The 19661-nt window shown below is 38.6% G+C and overlaps 2 protein-coding genes across 2 annotated transcripts in view; one reads left to right on the top strand and one right to left on the bottom strand.

Moving 5' to 3' along the window:
- Nucleotides 1-546: 546 nt before the first annotated feature.
- Nucleotides 547-5216, bottom strand: snx18b (sorting nexin 18b). Its single transcript, XM_079861113.1, has 2 exons — nucleotides 3442-5216; nucleotides 547-1751 (listed from the first exon to the last, which is right to left on the bottom strand). Exons 1-2 carry the CDS (start codon nucleotides 4883-4885, stop codon nucleotides 1504-1506), a joined length of 1692 nt encoding a protein of 563 aa, XP_079717239.1. The 5' UTR covers nucleotides 4886-5216; the 3' UTR covers nucleotides 547-1503.
- A 1058-nt stretch (nucleotides 5217-6274) lies between these two features.
- The window catches only part of arl15b (ADP-ribosylation factor-like 15b), a 45318-nt gene continuing 31931 nt past the window's right edge, over nucleotides 6275-19661 (top strand). Inside the window, exon 1 of the mRNA XM_079861449.1 lies at nucleotides 6275-6888. Within this exon, the coding sequence (XP_079717575.1) occupies nucleotides 6877-6888 (12 nt within the window). The 5' untranslated portion in view covers nucleotides 6275-6876. The remainder of the gene's footprint in view (nucleotides 6889-19661) is intronic.

Genomic DNA, 19661 nt, shown 5'->3' with positions numbered 1-19661 from the left:
CTCACATGTTGACCTGATTGGTTACAAGGTAGTTTGTGCTGTCAGAAACACCAACGAAACACTGCAGTTTTAAGGAGAAAATACTCTGCAATGGTGTTGTCTTAAAGCATATTAAAAACACCACATAGACCAGGGGTGTCAAACTCCTGGAGGGCCACAGCCCTGCAGAGTTTAGCTTCAACCATAATTAAACACACCTGATCAGCTAATCAAGTCCTTCAGGCTTATTTGAAAACTGCAGGTGTGTGTGCGTTGAAGCAGGGTTGGAACAAAACTCTGTAGGGCTGTGGCCCTCCAGGAACTGAGTTTGACACCTGTGACATAGACATATTAACAATATTAAAACCTTGATTTTCACCACAGAGTGACTTTAAACCTTTTTAGGGGATGGACCACTTAAAATGTAAAACAAAAATTGTGGAACACCTAATAACCCAAATTTCATGTGAGATTCCAGGTGAGATTTTCATGAGCCAGTTTGCTTTTTGTTCTTATAAATAAACTTTTCACAGACCACCAGTGGTCCAGAGTTTGAGAAACACATCTAAGTTTCACTTCAATTTTTCTTGCTCATCCAGCTGGTTAAACGGTCTTGATAACAATTAGAGCTCCTAAAATACATCCACTAAGCTCTCATTTACTGTAATTAAACTAGCTAAAAATACTCACGTTGAACCATGGGAGAAAAAGTCTAAACTGAATAATGGAAGTGCTGGTAAACTAGTACCGTGAGTGATCCTCTCAGCCTCGTCTGGAATGTCTTCTAGATAAAGAGGGTTTCGGCCCATGTTTTCTAGGTCATTGTTCCTTTGCACTTCTCCTCCAGGGCTGTGAAACTGTGTCTCGTCTTTCTCTCGCAAGCTCTTAATGTAAAACAGACACAGGCCTCTCCCTCAGAGCATATTAGATAAAGGTTAATAACGAAGTGAGAGTAAAACTTGCACAGACTGAGAAGGATCATAAGCAACCGTAACTGACAGACCAACACAATAAGTCATTCAAATGCATAATGTTTCTTTATATCTGTAATAGAATTCAGCAGAATCAGAAGACTGTTCAAATGACACAAATGCCTTCAAATCTACTCTTATTTAGCATCACCACAGTTCATAGTCCAAGGAATGAGTCCATACCAGTACAGAGAGCATTTCAGTACAGGCACACAACTACAAGTGAGTGATCTATGTTGTTTATATCGACTGTAGTTACTAAGCCAATTAAAATGTAAACTTCAAATTGTGGTTATGTTTCAAGGGTTTCAGGACAACTGAAACCAATTAGGACCGTTGTGTATAATCAGATTATACGATTTTACTTAATAATAACGTAGTCAACATTCTAAGGACCATTGTACGTTTCTGTTAAGTTTTTTTTATCCTTATTTTTTGTTTGTAACTCAAAGCCACCCCAAACACTCCTACAAGACAGTAACTGTATTTTCATGAATCTATAATAAAAAGGCTGCTTATTTGCGTTTCATTTCAGTTCTGGCCATTTGACCTCCTAAGCCTGATCATACATGTCCAGGGCTTCCTCCAACTTGCCTGTGATTTTCTGAAAGAAGCTGATCTGCTGCTGTAAGAAATATTGCATCTGTGCCTTGAAATCACGCACACGTATGCGATGAAAGTGTTGGATCTCAGCTAGCGTAGCGCAGGAGATGATGTTGCAGCGGTCATTGATGCCTCCACCTGCAGTGCCATCTTTTTCCTCCCCGTGTTTCTGGCTCTCCTTGGCTTTAGTGAGGGCTCCTGGAGAAAGACAGAGGACGGAAGTGAACAGAAAAGGGTTAAAAGTCTATAACACACAATCACATCTGCAAAATCACACACATGCACTCTTCGAGAGTCTTCCCTTTTGAACACATTAAAATGCAAGCTTAGACCAGTCATGGCTTCTGATTTATGGCTAACAGCTCTCTTTGGAATTTCTCAAGGAGAAATCAATATTCCCTGTGCATTCTAAAATTAACTTACTTTACTTTCTAAATTCACTTTCCTGGTCTTATTGCACATGGTTCATCAGTGCATTAGTATTCCAAATAAATAATCGGAATCTTGTATCAAAATGTAACTTGCTCTTTCTCCAAAACAATTTTCCTTTTTCAGCTGACTTCATTTTCTTTTTAACCCCCTCCCATCTAACTTGGCTCCATTTTGGAATGTAACGCATACTTTTCACAATCCAATCAATTCCAGATGGATAAAATCCTGACCTAGGTTTTTTATTTTTTTCGCGCTGAGTATCCTGATTCACTCTGAGGCGAATACGAAAGTAGAATAAGTTGCGAATGTCGTTTCACATTGACTTTACATATACAATCACATATATTACATCAAAAAGTTTAGTTATGGGATGTGTTTCTTACGGAAGCTTGTTTCCACCACAGAAAAAAAAAAAAAAGTTAATTGTACTTTTTATCTCACAATTCTGACTTTATAACTCTCAATTCTGACTTCAGAATTGAGAGATATAGGCCTAAACTCGCAATTGCAAGTTCTAAAGTGAATATTGCTAGATATAAACCCGCAATTGTGAGTTATAATCAGAATTGTGAGATATAAAACGTCAGTCTTTTCCCCCCTCAGAATTGGACTTTATAACTCGCAATTGCGGGTTTATATCACACAATTCTGAGATAAAAAGTCGCAGGTTTTTTTTTTTTTTTTTGTGGCGGAAACAGGCTTTCATAGTTTCTGCATCCAAGGATTCGGAAAAACTATCTGTGAGTTAAACTGTGGTGTAAGCATTCAATGCTTCCCTGTGCTGGAGCCCTAAGCTTAGGATTAGAGCCTTCAACACAAAAGCTTTCCCTGTAGCCTATCAGTTGTTTTGAAGAGACAAGCAATTTCTCATACAAAACCGCATTAACAATTTGCGTCATAAAAACCCAGAGATATGATTCAAAAGAATGACATTCGTCAATTAAATTTCACAGTAAAGGAAAAATAGATTAGTCAGAGGTATACACTTCCCCCACTAAAGGGAAGTCAGGATTACAACAGGGTTGGCTTCATTTCACCATACCAACACACATCTCAAGCTGCAAGAACTAGCAGAACCCATATGCTCTCTCTCTTGCACCAGGGAAAAATCAGGACGTGCCATTTGACATACAGCCGAGAGCCTGTTGCTATGTGCCATTTTCTATTAGCTATAAAAAGTTAATGAATCCATTTTACATCAGCAGCTTTCCTTCACTAAAACAGCATACATCCATTTCAGTATGAATAAAATGCTTTTTTAGTTTTATGAAATGGCAATTTACCATACTGATTGAGGTTTCCACTCAAATATTAAGCTGACACTGTGATAGTGTGTCATTTCTTTAAGCTGATGGCAAGCACATCAACTACTGACCTACTGACCTATATCCACATGTTTATTGCATGCCATTCTAACAAGTGGTATTTGAGCAAACACATGAGAAAAATCCCAAACCTTTCTGAACATGGATAATGTCTGGAAAGTTTGCAAGGTGTCCCTGGTAAATCGCTAAAAGATCGGAAATTGGATCCAAATCCTGACGGGGCTGCTCTGCAAAGTAATCCCCAATGGTCTCATAGACTTCTCCAGTGTGTACAATGGCCTTGTTCAATGGAACTGAGTATACTTGCTGGTCAAATTCAAAGGCCTGACTTAAAAGTCTGAACGCTTGTCCAACTCTCTGATATTCCTTTTTAAAACCAGTGATCTGCTTTCTGGCAAATTCGTTAATTGTGACATTGACCTGTATGAGGTTTTCGTCCATTTTTTTGGTGAACGTTTTGAAACCATCTATGTTGCTTTCCACCACTTGTAAGTCAAGCGGTAAAGCTGGAGGACAGATAGTGAGGAAGAAGTTAGCGCCGACTAAGTGGTCCTTCTCGGCTTTTCGCTTGCCTTGCTTCCAGGCTTTTTCGTCATTGCTGCTGCAGGTGAGGAAATGCTGGAAAACATCACACTTGGATAAAATAGGATGACTCGTCATGTGATTCATCCACCATATTAAACCTTTCCTCCTCTTAGAAATGAAATCCTCTTCAAATCGACCAGTGGCTTGTTTTTCTGGCAAGTGAGGGACCGAAATGACAGGGAACTTTTCTACAAGTCGCGCATAAAGCCAGTCAAAGTGCTTGTATCTTCTATTCACCTGGCTTTGAGTATGACTAGGTGTGAGTCCATAGGACATATAGCTCTTCATGCCTTTGAATTTGGTCTGTTTTGTGGGGTCATCGATAGTGCAAGTGAATGGATATGGGTTATCTTGCCATTCCGGACCATATTGACCCATATCCACGAATATTTTTTCTCCATCTCTGACCAAACCTGAAGCTTCACCCAAAACAAAAGCCTCGCCGCCTGACTTTACGAAGGTTGAAAACCTATTGAGATTTTTTCCAACTGTTCCTGTGCTTTTGGACTGTTGCGCACTACTACCACGTCGAGACACTGAGGTGTTTGAGCTGGTCGCTTGAGTATTCCCGCGTTTTTCAGGTGTTCCTCCGCGTTCCTCCGACGTCACGCTGTCATCCCAGTCATCGTCCCAATCCTCATCACTTCCTTGGCTCGTCTGAATACTGAGTCGCTGTTGCTTAAGATGTCCCTGGTAGACAGAGGAATGCGTGGGGGTCGACTCGTTTGAGGTGTCCCTCCTCTGAGGACTAGTTTGGTAGTAATAGTCCTGACTAGCGGATGTGCCGTTATCGTGTAGTGATGTGTCAGTCCTAATAATCTCCACGTATGATGCAGGGAAGAGTCCCGTCTCACCTCTGGTGTTCGTGCCCTCCAACCAACCATCGACAACCTCTTCACTACTCAAAGTTAGGAGTTCATTCTCTGTCACAGAGATCTCGCCGGGATTTTCAGAGATAAAGTCGTATAAAGCTCTCGCTCTGAGCGCCATAGTTGTGTGGGAACGCTTTGTAAACTCAGTTTCCAAAGTTACAATACACTCTCCGCGCCGTCCCGTTAAATTAACCTCTTCAGGAATTTACGGTCTCTGCTTTCTACCAAAACACGTCGAAAACTTTTGAAGACATTATCCTGTTGAAAACAGTTTAAAATTCCTCTCAGAAGGGTATTGAAAAAGTGGGGTTTGTGTCCGCCTGCTGCCTCTCTTCGCTGAATGCGGTCCAGGGCAGAATAATCGAGGGTGGAGCCAATCAGAATAATCAGCCTGGGGCAGAGAATAAACCCAAATGCCCCTGCGTGCAGCACTGTGACTGACTGTCACCATCATTGTCTTTTTCAAAACATGTTGTCTCCCAATTACCTCATCGTTTCAAAAAGATCTTATAATACCTTTGTAATTAGTCATTAATTTTAATTTTTTGGCTCAGCACGTAGAACAGATCAGTATCAGTACTTACATGATCAGAATCAGGAAGAATCATTATATTTAATGAATGATTTAAAAAAAAAACTAGTTAGAACATTCCAATAGTTACACATTCCAATAGTTAGAACATTCCAATAGTTAGAACATTCCAATAGTTAGAACATAGTTAGAACATTCCAATAGTCACAAATGTATATATTGTACATACAAATGTAATGTGACTATATCTTTTTCTTTTGTTGTTTGTAAAAAGTGAAGTTCATTTGGGCAGGTTAGGGTGTTAACAAGATAATGTGTTTATTAGAAAGATTCTCAACAGACTTTACTTGCTGAACATTTATAAATTGTCATAAATTAGAATAGAATACAAGCCAATTGTGTCCAATTATAAGCCAAATGCAAAATAATCTTGAACAGATGAAAAGTGAAACATGAAAAATACTTCTCAAACTTACTTAACATGCATGTCATATAAACGTATGCAGTTTAAACAGATATTGTTATTCACATTTACTGAGAAGGCAAAGTGTTTATAACAGGAAGCAAATTATCATGTGAGCTGCATAATGCATTGTTCCACACAGACAGTCGTTTTTATTGTTTACAGCCTGTTTATCCAAATGAGTAGGCTATTATTGTTTCAATTTCTTCAAAACTTTTTATACATAAACATGACGCAATAGGCCTATGTTATAACATTATAAACAGAAAAACACAAACAGTTAGACATTTTGAAAGAAACTAGCATTCCCGAGCACGACGCGTTTCTATGTACATAATGATCAGATTACACAACACGGCTATCCTCCTCGAAGAACAGTGTGTAACTTTAACCAGTAGAGGTCACTAGCAAACCAAATATCTGGCACCGTTATTTCCTTGTCACGTGATGTAAAAGAACCTGTAGCCTACGATCTCCTATCACGTGATCGCTTAGACGTTCGCAAAACTTGCATTCTTAAAATTAAACAAACTCCTTCGTTACGCGAAAGAGCGTCGTAAGGGCAGTCAACACTATAATATCATATCGGTTTAAACACTCGAAAGAAGTCAGAAACAGAAGGAATTTCAATCGCTGTTGGATGAATGAACGTAATACTCAGCGTGACGGTGACGTCACGTCGAAGTCGTGATGCCTTTGCCTCTGTGGCTCGCGAACACACAACAAACAGCGCCTTTCTCCGCCCACACCATTAAGCTGTATTGCACTCGCCGTATCACGTCTGAGTCGGAATTATTTCGACTTAAAAATACATATAGTGATGTTTTTGAATGTATTAAAAGCCTGAATCCTTTTTTTTTTTTTTCACCAGGACTTGTTTTATTCACATAACCGTGCGTGGGACTTACAGAGGAAGAGGAGTGCACAGCTAACGCTGCTAGCCGCTTTATTAATATATTATATTTCATATCTGAGAGGCGGGGATTCCAAAGCCGTCAAAACATCGACTTTTGGATGCATTCAATTAACACCAGCGTTTCATTTCATAGTCGCCCTAACTCAGGACTTCTAAGTATTTTCCGTAGACAACAGCAAGAAGCTATCGGGGAAATACATGGACTACCTGGTAGAGTATTCTTTTTATTTCTTTTTGAAGATGGCCAGAGCCTGTAGGATCAGGTGTTTTGTTTTCATCGCTGCTCCCACGAATTCAAATACCTTTCTGAACAGTTATTATGTTTATAACTATAACAAATATTCTTTCTCAGTATATTGGTAAATTCACTTACAGTTTCTTGTTTGTTTTGCTTACAAACAAATCTTAGCCAATAGAAAAGGGTATCCAGAAAGGGCAGCAGTTCTGAGCACTGTTAAATGAAGAGCTTTCCTGTAATATCAACAATTTTTGTCCAACTCTGATACGCTTTATATCTCATTTTGTCCTGCTTTTTGAAAAATAAATAAAAAAGTGTGTATGTAGTAGCATACAGTTTTCACTTTAGTTGTGAAGTAGTTTGCTGCAAGGTATGATCATTTATTTAGTCTACAAATCTAATTTCATTTGCTGCTCTGAAGGTAACAAAACCTATGCATGTATTAAAGAAAACTCACATTAGGGTGGGCAAATGTTGACATAAACATCATTTTTGGGTGAACTAAGCCGCCTTAAAATCAAAATGAACAATTTTTGTTTTTTAATGGAATATTTCAGTATTTATTATAACAAATTTTTCCTTGCGCATAATTTTTTTTAATTCATGTGCCCTCGTAATCTTTAATCAAAATAACCTCCCCTCCTTGCATCTCCTCTCTGATGATGTGTTTACTGGCGTGAGGGCGGGACAACCTGTCACTCACATGAGATCCACCAATAGCAAACCACAACCATCCAATCAATTCTTCATGGACAAAATCAAGTCCCGCCCTACATTTTATCTTAAGCCGAGAAGCCGTTTCACTCTGATATACATCACAATAGAGAAGAAAAGACTATAGAGTACGACAGTCTGGTTCCGGAAGTATTTTTTCCATTAATTTTCTCCATAGGGAAATTGATCTTTAACGATAACATAAAAATCTTTAAAGACAGCCCTACTATGAGCTACGAAGTTCATAATCGATGCTAATTGCTTCTGTTGAAGCCGTCAGCCTGCATTATTTTAGAGCTTACTTTTAAAATAATCATGTTTAACAGCACAATTCGTGGTGAAAAACTACATTACCCATGATGCTGTGCAGAAAATTCCACCAATCAGAGTCGAAAAGAGCAAAATGCGCAAAATAGATCTTTAGCTACACCCACTCCCATGAAACACTGTGAATGATTGGTTTTTTCAACATTTTTAAATTAGTAGTTTTATATTTCTCCATCGTTTTTAAATCGATTATGCTGTTCGCGATGCTTCATGGGATTGTAGTTCTTTCCCTCACTTAAGCCATTAGTACACAGTCTTGCACCTCTGTCTTTTTGTCCGATTTTCAAAACTTTTTTCTTTTTTGATTCACCTCGTAGCTGGTTGGCTTGGTTCATGTCTTATAACGTTTTAACAAAGACTTTTTAAAAAATCCCTATGGAAAAAACGAATGGAAATGATACTTCCGGAACCAACACCGCTGAAAGAGTGGGCCATTCAGTTTTATTGATGACAGATTTATTGTCATCTCATAGTGACACCAACAGTCACATGTCTCGTGATTATCACAACTCCATTAATGAATTTACATGGGCTGATATGTGGTTACAGATCACATCTAATCTTTTTCGATAACATTGTTTATTATCAGCTTATTTGGCCTCGGCGTGACCTCTTTCAAAGTCCTTTTTTTTTTGCACCATTCGTGTCATATAATTTGCCTACAATAATCAATGTCTGATAATAACGGTTTAATGAGTAGGCTGTACTGGACATGTTGGTGCTGCTCCACAGCATCCAGTGCCTGTAAACTTCTCGCACATTCGGTGCTTTGATACTTGACTTGGACATATGCAGCGAGGTCAAGGGGGCGCTTCCTTTGGGATGTTCCGGTCAGGATTCTCAGAATAGAACCATTTCCTCAAGAAACAGAGCTGAAAAGGCTGGCAGTGTGCGGATTAGGAACATGCTTGATTATGTATTTTTGTCCTGACACTCTTGACTTTGGGTCAGTAAGGACGAGAGGATGTTGTCAGACCCCTTTTCTCATTAGGTTTGATAGAGCATAAAATAGAAGCGCTCCCGAATTTGTCCTTCTTGAGGGTAATACCCATTTATATTTCACTAGAATGTGAAAAGTAGGTTGAACTAAAACATGTGCACTCCAATACAAGCATATCATCATAGTTAACAGGTTGTGCACAACTGTAAACAGATTTGATGCCCTTTTCATCAACAGTGGGCTTAGAAAAAGGTTTTAGCGAGCTCAGTGAAAGCTTTATCAATGTCAGCTCCTGGGACTCATGGCATGCATAGTTGGCTTCCCTCTCCCTGAAATGGGTGGAGCTTAAACCTTTTGCCTTTGTAGTTGGCATGGAAACCACATCATTGTATCTACGTTTCTGGTATGTTTTTTCCAGTGCTGCGTGTTTCCGTCACGCTTTTTATGTGCTGGCCTGGCCGTCCGGGGCCAATGGTTTTAGTGTTTGTTCTGAGCGCTAACTGTTCAGGTTTCAGTTCATTCTTTTTGGTGTCCCCATGGTTTTCCATTATTAAAGGACACAGTGCATTCAGTGCAGAATCTTAGCTCGGTTTAATTATGGATCTGGCCTCATTTGGGCCGTGGTCTGCTTATTTTGAAATGAATGGGAACAACAATGATCCTATTGTGTTGTATTTTATTTTGTTTCCTCACTCTGTATGGTTAATTTGTGCGTGGAATCTCAATGCATTTTAGCGTTTGTCCAACAGCCATTTTGGTGGGTCTTTGATTAAATAAAGCCGGATCCGATCGCATATATTAATTTCATCCCTTCAAATGTTATTCATTTTACAGACAACCAAGCTAATTTACAGCCAAATCGGAAGCTTTATGTAATGGTTAACTGAGGAACTAAGGTAAGGCATGAGGAGGAATATGTTACTAATTTCTTAGCAGTTAAGCTCAAATTTCAATTTTATTTTATTTTAATTGACATGTTTTTCATTTGTAAAATAATGCAACACAGTCCTGAAAATAGGCCTTATTGAGGTTTATTTTTTGTCATTTATTACATGCTCATTTGCCCTATGTTTTATTTACATTTAGATTACCTTTACCATCATCTGATGCTTTATATTTTTTATAAACACTACCATTCAAAAGTAAGATTTTAAAAAGAGAAATTGATTGAAAATTGATCAATCAATTGATCTGTATTGACAGTAGTAAAGACTTTCACATTGTTGCAAAACATTAAAAATAAATGCTGAAGTATTAAAACTTTCTATTTGTCAAAGGCTTCTGAAAAAATATATCGGGGTCTCCACAAAAATAAAGCAGCACAACCATTTCAACATTGATAATAATAAGAAATTTTCTTATTTTAAGCATCAAATCAGCATATACGATAATGAATAAATTACATTTTAAAACATATTAAGTAGAAAACTTATTTTTAAATTGCAGTAATATTTCACAATATTACTGTTTTTTACTAATAAATGCAGCCTTGGTGAGCATAAGAGACTTTAAAAAACTATCGCTGACCCCAAACTTTTGAACAGTCATGTATATTTTATTTAAAATATTCAATAGTTGCAGCTGTAATCTCTACCAGGCACGTTTCTACCACCCATCGTACCGCCCACCTCTCAAAGAGTATTTGACATACAGTATCTTTAGTATCCTAAAGAGTAAAGCAGCTTCTGGTTTTACTAATGGACTTTTATTATTGTATCTGTGGACATAGATATTGTGAGTGATACTGGATCAATGGCAAATGGATTTTATTTTAATGGTTAGTGCTGTGCTATTGCATTTTATGACAGAAGGCAATGACCATTCGCTCTTCTTGTTAAAGCTATTAAGCTAAAAACTTAGAATGATTTTTTTTTTTACGTTTCATTGTTGACGGCTGTATTGTTATGTGAAAAATCATATTAGCTCATGGAAAAATATGTGTCCTGGAACATTGTGTTTAAATTGTTTGTTTAACTTTCACCCTGGTGAGCATTAAAGCTTTGGTTTGCGTTTAACTGCCAAAAGCAACAGCAGTAGTTGTGAGCTCGGCTGTCCGTTCAAGCGAGAGAGCAAGTCAGGCAATGCAATGAGGAAGTCAAAGACTAGAGGTAAAGATACAATGATTTACTATTATAAAGACATTTATTGGCTGTTGCAATTACTCAAATGTATTTGATTTCCCGTGATTGAATCCTTTAAATGTAATGGAAGCATTTGGCAAAGCTAGTCACTATTGGGTTTTCAATGGGATCCTGTGTGTTAATGTCCCCAAAAATGGTTCTTACCTGGTCTTTTTAGCAGAGATTAAATGCTCAAATTTCTATTGAAAAGAAAAAAAGATTGGAAGTATGTTTCCTTTTTTTGTAGCCTTAACCTTACACCTGAACTTGTTGCCCTGTGCTTTTGTACTTATGCTCTGATGCCATTAAACAATCATCTCTGCATCCGTATCTTGATTGCTAAACCATTGGAGACCATCTGAGCACATGCATCTCACTCATTTCAGTGCTTCCGTGACAATTTAACTCCAAATGTTTAACACCAGAGACCAATTTCTGCTCTTCCTAATTGCTTTATAATTAGCTTCAGTGTATTAGGTTTCCAAAACTCTCAGGCACTCCAAAATTAGAGCAGCCTTTTCCCTGGTGTGTTTTCAAACTATCACAGCTTGGGTAAAATTGAGAGGTTTGACACAGAAGCTCTTGAGCTCTGTTTATGCTCTCGGACGGCAAAGCCCGGACTCGCCCTGATCGATTATCTGCCTAGTGGTTCTGCCTTGTGGCTTTTGCACACAGTATGTCATTGGGGCAGTTCAGCACAAGTCTCCTCTTCACTATGTGTCTTTGGATTTCCTAGTAGGACTTAGAAACTTCATGGCATGCTCTATCATGTTACATATAGGTCCTTTCCTTAGTGTTCAGTTCCTCTGGACTTCCTACAGTAGGAGGTTCTCCGTTCCCCCTCATTGGTGCATTTGTAGCTGACAGGAGTCTGGAACTCCTCTACAAATTAGGTAGTTTACAGAAACCTATAGTCTGGAGAAAGCATCAGTGCATTGTGTCTCCAACAGATCTTTTTTTTTAAATAAATAAATGTGTTAATAGTGACAGCTTTTGTCTTTTATGTTTTGTCAGGAGGTGACCTGCAAAGATCTGACCCCATATCTCCCACTGTTAAAATCAACATGAAGAACATCTCTCTCCTTAGTCAACAATTATTTATGTTCTCTCTTTTAATTTTCTAATTGTAATTGTATTTTATATTCTCAATTTGAAATGATTATATGGTTAGCTATGGTAATGTGAAGAAAAAATGAAGTTTTAGATTCTGGTTGGGTGGTCTACACCCAGATCTATTAAACACCACATGAAATGATTGGTGAGTGCAGTTTTCTTGTGTGTGTTAATATATTTTGATGGAAACGCTTGGAAAGCTAATCTTCTTTGCTAAATAAATTTTTGTTTGGACAAAAATATGGATACACCCACGCGTCCATGATGTGTCATCAGTATTTTCTGTCTTTTTTCCCACAAGAGAAAGTAAATATCTGCTAATTGAATTCTATTTTGTCCATTTTTACGTGTACACAAGCGCTGGAGTAGAGTTGGCCTCAAAGCACAGAGACATGGACTAAAAGCCACAAAACTCCTAAAAGAGGTCTTTAAGCCTTTGTAAAGTGGGTTATTTGTGCCCTGAATGATCTAGTGCTAATGGTGTGTTAAATTGTCGGTTTATCAGAATGATCTTTTAATGGATTCTCTGAGGTCACTAGTCACAGTGACTCTCATGTTTATTCAAAAGGCTCAGTTTGATTTAAAGGCCATGACAAGCCTCACTGCTTGAAAAGTGGAGCATTCAGTCAGACCCGAGAAGCCCAAAGGCTTTGCACCTGTTCTTCTGTCTCACCCACAGAAGGCAACAGACCACCCACAGTCCGCTCACTGATCATTACACATAAAAATGGTCAGCGCTGGCAAAAATCAAAACACTTTCAGTTTGATTGGCTGGCATTGCAACATCCAGGAGTAAGGGGATGTTTTTTTTAATTAAAGTTTTGCTTACAAGATCCCGGATTAATACAGGGACTTCCTTTGAGGGAGATAACCAAGTTCCTCTGAGCTCTTTTGGTAATGACAGAACTTGCGACCGTAGTTGGCTTTGGGAATTGCACCCCAGGTTAGTTGCATTAAGATGATACTCAAATGATACTCATTTTTTAACCATTCGTAAACCATTTTGTGTTGTCTAGTTCTTTATGATCTGGGCCAGAAAAGATAAGATTTTGTAGGTTCAAACGACATGATAGTCATTGTGCCCTTGAGCAAGTCTCTCGCCCCAGGTTGCTCCAGGGAGAAAAATGGTCAGAAAATTGACAAATTACTTGTAATTAGGAAGTTTGAGTTTATGTTGCTAAGATAGTGAATGTAAGCAGTCTTGTAGAGAACCCACCCTTAGGTTAGATCTCTCTTTGTTTATCTGTGGTTTACTTTGTGAAACCAGTTAGGTGGTGTTTTCAGTGTCACTTTTGCACACTAAATGACCTTAGTTTATTGGCTATAGGTTAAAGTGGTTTATATTTCCGAAAGCATGCATGCAAACCAGAAATAAGCAGATAAGCAGGTCAGTTGTTCAAACATCAAACATTCAAACATCAAACGGACCAGAAATGTGATTTTCCCTTTTGAAATGTGATCAAAAGTGACTTTGAGTGTCTGGATGCACCCAGGGTTATTTGAATGTATCAGAAACTGCTGATGTGAAAATAGACTAATATAAATGTAGACTAATATACACAGTGTTGTAGTCGAGACCAGCTCATTCAAGTCAGTGTCAAACCGAGTCCATATTATATCAAGTCTAAGACCATGAAAATATGGTTATGGTCTTGGTCCTTAATTCTGACTAGATCGAGAACATGGATATTCTCGAGTCTGAAATTCGAATCATGGTCTATTTCTATGGTCTGGGACTTAAGAGCATTGCAACTCAGTCTTGACTCTGACTCGACCCTCTTGAATGTTCTTCCCTTTTTAAGTGCAGGTTTACAGAATTATGAATATGTAAACTACATATATTCAAATTAGTGTTTGCATATATTAAAAATGAACTAATAAATTGCACATTTGTATGTAATTAATCACAATTAATCACACCTAACTTTTTTTATATATTTTTATATTGAAATAATTTCACATTGAGTGAATAAATGTAGACACAACATAAAGGCAGTATATTTTAAATATTTGTTTAATGGCATCTTTTTTTATGAATGAAGGCCAGTATCACTGATACCAATACTGCTACTGATGTGCCTATGAACATTTTTTTTTTCTCAATTTAGCCAGTAATTATAGCCATTCAACATTACAGTATAATTGAAAGCTATTTTTTAGGCTTTAAAAAATATAACAACATTTAATTTAAGTGAAATTAAAACAATCTTCACATAAACCCCTTATATAAATATTATATCAATATATCAGGGCTCAATTTATATTGGCCCAGTCAGACCAGTTCAGATTTTTACTTGGCCTGTCAAAATGCACAAAAAGTTACTGTTTTCGTTGTTTTTGACCCATGTAACCTTGTAAATAGTGCTTTAAGATTTTACAGGTAGGAAATATACATAAATTGAACAAAGTTATCAAACACTTCAGTCTTCACTGCATAAATTATAAATTAAATAAACATCAATCCTTATTAAAGCTACAAAAGTGATTCATTCAAGAACAGTGAGTGATTTTCTCTTTTTCTTTTGCCCTTTGATTAACATTAATGACTGACATCACAGCAGCAGGTTTATTAGCTTGCTGTCACTTTAAAGGGGTAATTGGATGCCCATTTTCCACAAGTTGGTTTGATTCTTTAGGGTCTTCATGTCAAGTTTGTAACATACTTAGGTTAAATATCCTCAATGTTTGTGTAAAACAACACCCTTTATACCTCCTCAAAAACAGCTCTGTTCACAGCGACCCGTTTCAGTGCATGTCTCTTTAAATGATAATGAGCAACTGCTCACCCCACCCCTCTCTTCCGTGGGGCATGCCGACACAAGACGCGTAAAGTGCTGCCTTGGTAGACAGTATACAAATGGCTGAGGGTGGAAATATGCTAATATGGGACAGTCCGTCATTGGTCGTGGGCGGAGCATGAGCAATATGACATCATATTGCTCAGTAAATCCAAACGGCTTGATTATTGAGAGTGATTAGGCTTTTTGAGGATAAAAAAAAAGGGGTGAATGGATTTTTTTCATTGTAGGGTGGTTGTGTCCACACTCTGCAAAGACACATTTATACGCAAACACCATATAAAAGTGAATTTTGCATCTGATGACCCCTAAGACCGACGCACATGACGCAGATCTGACATGCATCCCATTTTCTTTGACTTAATTTAACTAATTTAAGACTATGCTTATGAGGATACTTGACAAAAGCTTTTTTGGCATAATTATATGTGTTTATGTCCGTTCGAGTGCTGTCTGAAGTGGCTTCTGTGCGCACGAGTCGTGTGTGTGTGTCACACAAGGCGCGTTTCCATTACAGATTTGCGCATAACTTTTGGGATTTTTTTTTTTTCTTTTTTTTTTTCTTCTAAATGTCGACAAAAAACTAATGCGAAATTACTCCGTTTCCATTAACCGATGTTATGCGACTAAAACTTAAAAGTAAAATCTGCACTAGCCATTATTATTAATCAAAGGAGATGTATGTGTGTTTACCAAGCATTAATGGTAAGGAACGACCCTTATTATACTTGTGAGCGGCACATATCTGCTTCGAGGTCTTGATTGTGGCATTATTTGAGGTTTAGAATCCATTATTCCTGTAATTCTTTTGTCTTATATGAATTTAATAAAGAACTCTGTTTCGTATTCTGTCCAAAAACACTGCGTCATCTACATCAGGTGACCTGTAAATGCGAAAAAATGTTTCCATTGCAGTTTTGCGAAATATTTATTTTTTGAATTGCCTGAAAAGCGCAAAAACTTTTTTGCAATACATGGGAGTTTTTGCGAAATTGACGGGTTTCAATTGGGCGTATTTTCAATTCGCAATTTCAATTTGCGCAATTTGAAGGGTAATGGAAACGCGGCTACAGACAGGAGATTCACAGACATGCACCAGTACGGCACTGCGTTCTGTTTTGTGTATTATCGCGTTACTGTTTTGTTTCACTCAGTGAGTTCTGAGGAAGCCTCTGGAGCTGAAATTCAGATATGGTAATAGACGTTTAGTTTCCAAAACTATAAGCGGTAGACCAATCACAACAATCTGGACCAGGGATGGGCAACTTCGGTCCTGGAGGGCCACTGTCCTACAGAGTTTAGCTTCAACCCTAATCAAACACACCTGAACAAGCTAATCAAGGTCCTCAGGATTACTAGAAAATTACAGGCAGGTGATTTTTTCAGGGTTGGAGCTAAACTCTGTAGGACAGTGGCCCTCCAGGACCGAAGTTGCCCATCCCTGATCTGGACCATCTGACCAACCAGAGCAGAGCAAGCTCTCTGAAAGGAGGGGTTTAGGGAGACAGAATCCTTTATTGAACTGTTTTAGGCACTGTGAGAAAAGAGGTGATGCTGCAATGTATAATGGCTATAATTTTTTTTACCTTGAATGCATGTATTTACATTGCATTTAAACACTTGTAGGCTATGGTAGGAGACCTCAGTTTAAAACAGATGTCTTCTTGCATTCAAAAACAGAAGGTCTTAACATCATGTTAATTAAACAGCATGCTAAAACATCAACTAGTCAATCAACTAGTCAGATGTTGGATGACACCTATCAAGTTAGGGTACGGTTGGTGGTGGAAGTGTAAGCCGGATCAGGGTTTACCGTCCCACATCGTACTGTATCGTACCGCTTGGTGGAAACGAGCCATTAGGTGCATGAGTGTTACAGTAGGAGGGTGGACGACATCTCTGGCAGTTGGCGGCCCACATTGGAGACTGGCTGGTGTTGGAATGGATACGCTAACCATGTATTCTGCATGCTTCACTTCCGTGCTTTGATAAGTCAGGATGTGGCAGTTAGGTCGCAGAGTTCCTCTCGAGCGGGGGAATATCCCACAGTCCAGTTTGACTATTGTGACCCAGGAGCTGCTGGGAATTGGAATCCTTGTCAGACCAAACAGGATGCCACTCAAAATACAGCCCATCAAAGGTGGGAACTGGGTGTAAATCAGCACGGAATAGGAACACAAAAATAAACTTCCTGAATGAGATCCCAGTGCACTGGGTTTGAAGGCTACCCCCGGCCACTTCAGATTCTGGCACCATAACTCAAGCCATCGCTCAATGGCCAGTCACTCACTGCTGAGAAAGACTAAATAAAATCCACATTCATCGGTTATTTAGGGCAAAGCTTGACCTTGTAGATGATGTGATTGTTTGATTGTTCCTAAGGATTGATAATAGCATTACTACCTGAAGTGTTCTGTCTGATGTTTGGAGATTAGAGCTTGTTATTCAACATGTTTAAATGTTGAAGGATGGGTAACGGTGGAGATTTATATCCCAATACCATCAGTGGAGGAGCAGCGAGAGGAGCAGCGAGAGGAGCTACAGCTTTGCTGGGCATTGTTCAGCCCCTTCGTTTAATCCTGGAGCAGTTTTAATACTGTGAAAATCCCCATGTGCTCTGTTGACTCAGAACTCCACTGCAGTGATGTTAGAGATAGTTCTGAAAGTTCTCAGTTTACTGTTGAGCAACAGCTTTTAATTCTTACTTAAAGGAATAAAATAAAAAAAACGACAAACTGTCACTCACATGATATCCCAGCAATAGCAAACCACAAACATCCAATCAATTCCCCATGCACAAAGTCAAGTTCTACCCTACATTTTTTCTTCTCCCAGAAGCCGTTTCTGATGTCACAATAGGGAAGAAAAAACCATTACAACTTCAGTTTCATGTCAACTTTAAATATATAATGGCTGAAAATGTCGTTAGGTTACAGGGAATCTGCATTTCCACAGCGAATCTCCAACTTTTATAGACCCTTAAGTGTTTTTTGAGTTCTAGATATTAAAAATGTTTGGCCACCTTCAATCTTGCAATGATAGAGCTGCTTGTGGTTTTGGTCAGCCCAACACTTCATCACAACTTCTTGCAAATAGGTTCGTCAAACATAACTTCTTCCAGGACAGCCAGGAACCTTGGAATTGTGATCAATTATCAGTTAAACTTCACAGACCATATTGCTATATTTGCTGGTCCTGCAGATATGCCTTGTACAACATTAGGAAGATTAGGCCCTTCTTATCGGATCATGCTGCAAAACTCCTTGTCCAAGCTCTGGATCTATCCAGACCGGACTATTGTAATGCTCTCTTTGCAGGCCATCCAGCATCCAGAATGCAGCAGCGAGACTGGTCTTTAACTAGCCGAAGAGAGAGCACGTCACACCTCTCCTAATAAAATTGCATGGGTTGCCAGTTGCCACTACTTCAGACTTCAGTGCCTCCAGAAGCTTGAGTTCTGCAAGTGAACGGCGCCTTGTGGTGCCATCTCAAAAAAGGCACAAAATCACTTTCACTGACTTTTCCTGGACTGTTCCCTGCTGGTGGAATGACCTGCCCAACTCAACCCGAGTCTTTAGCCATATTCAAGAAACACTTGATCTATTAATACTAACACTTACTATTCTATTTCTATTTTTTTTTTCTATTCATAAAAAACAATAACTTGTTATTTGTACTGTGCTAGACTAACTGGGACTACTCACAGCACTTACATATTGTTCGTTTGATTGCTTCACATTTGTAAGTCGCTGTGGATAAAAGAATATGCTAAATTATTAAATGTAAATGTAAAAAAAAAAAAAAAGCCAAGCAAGTCAACTTCTTGAAGTTGCTTGTATCTTTAAGACCTTACATCTATGATATCATTTTCCACTTTCCCTTACCTTTATCCTAGAACAAACAGGTTCCGTTTGCTTTTATTGTGTGCCAGCATGTCTTCAGTGCATTTCAGGCATGGGACTACCTCTTCCTCCCAGTCGTCCGATTGTGGCATCAATCATGGTTTGAGCCCTTCCTATTTCCTGTTGTTGGCCCTTTCCAGCTGGCAGTGTGCCCAGCCTGTATTTACCTGGAAGGACCATCATAACAGCAATGTGGAGTATGATGGGCATCAGTGGATGAAAATGCCTCGAGGGCCTTGTGGAACTTGTGAAAACACCCAGCCCATTGTGATAAGAACTCCAGAATTAGTCCACATTTTGCCTTCCGGATTTAGCCCTTTGTACTCTCGGTGCTAATGATTAATCGACGAACGATTAATTGTTGATTATAATTTAATCGATAAAACTTTACAAATTATATGAGTGCATAGTTTTGAGGCGCGTGCGGCTCATGTGCAACAGACACACGAGGAGAATAAAGCGAGCGTGCCGTAAAGTATTCTAAGTGTATTGATGTGTTCAAGCCATGGTAGGCTAGCTGTTTATTTCGAAACATAATCAACCAAGGGTCCAAAAAACACTCCAAACTAGTGATTTAACTGAACATAAGAACTACTTGTGTAAACGCCACAATAAAAGTACATAGAATAAAGAACAAGTAATAAGATCCTGGTGGATGAGTGATGATCTTCCAGAGCTGTTTCAGCTTTAGATCCTATTCTGTGGTGCACAGTAAATCAAGACCTGTCAATCTGAGCGATTGATCCAATCCAAGCGCGCTCCAGCTGTAAAACTGTGTCCGATTGGCCTCTACACAAATCGTCCCCACTGTACCCACTCACCACACCTGAG

This window comes from Squalius cephalus, assembly GCF_949319135.1.
Source record: "Squalius cephalus genome assembly, chromosome: 24".
Taxonomy (NCBI): domain Eukaryota; kingdom Metazoa; phylum Chordata; class Actinopteri; order Cypriniformes; family Leuciscidae; genus Squalius; species Squalius cephalus.
This window is presented reverse-complemented; position numbering and strand designations above follow the sequence as displayed.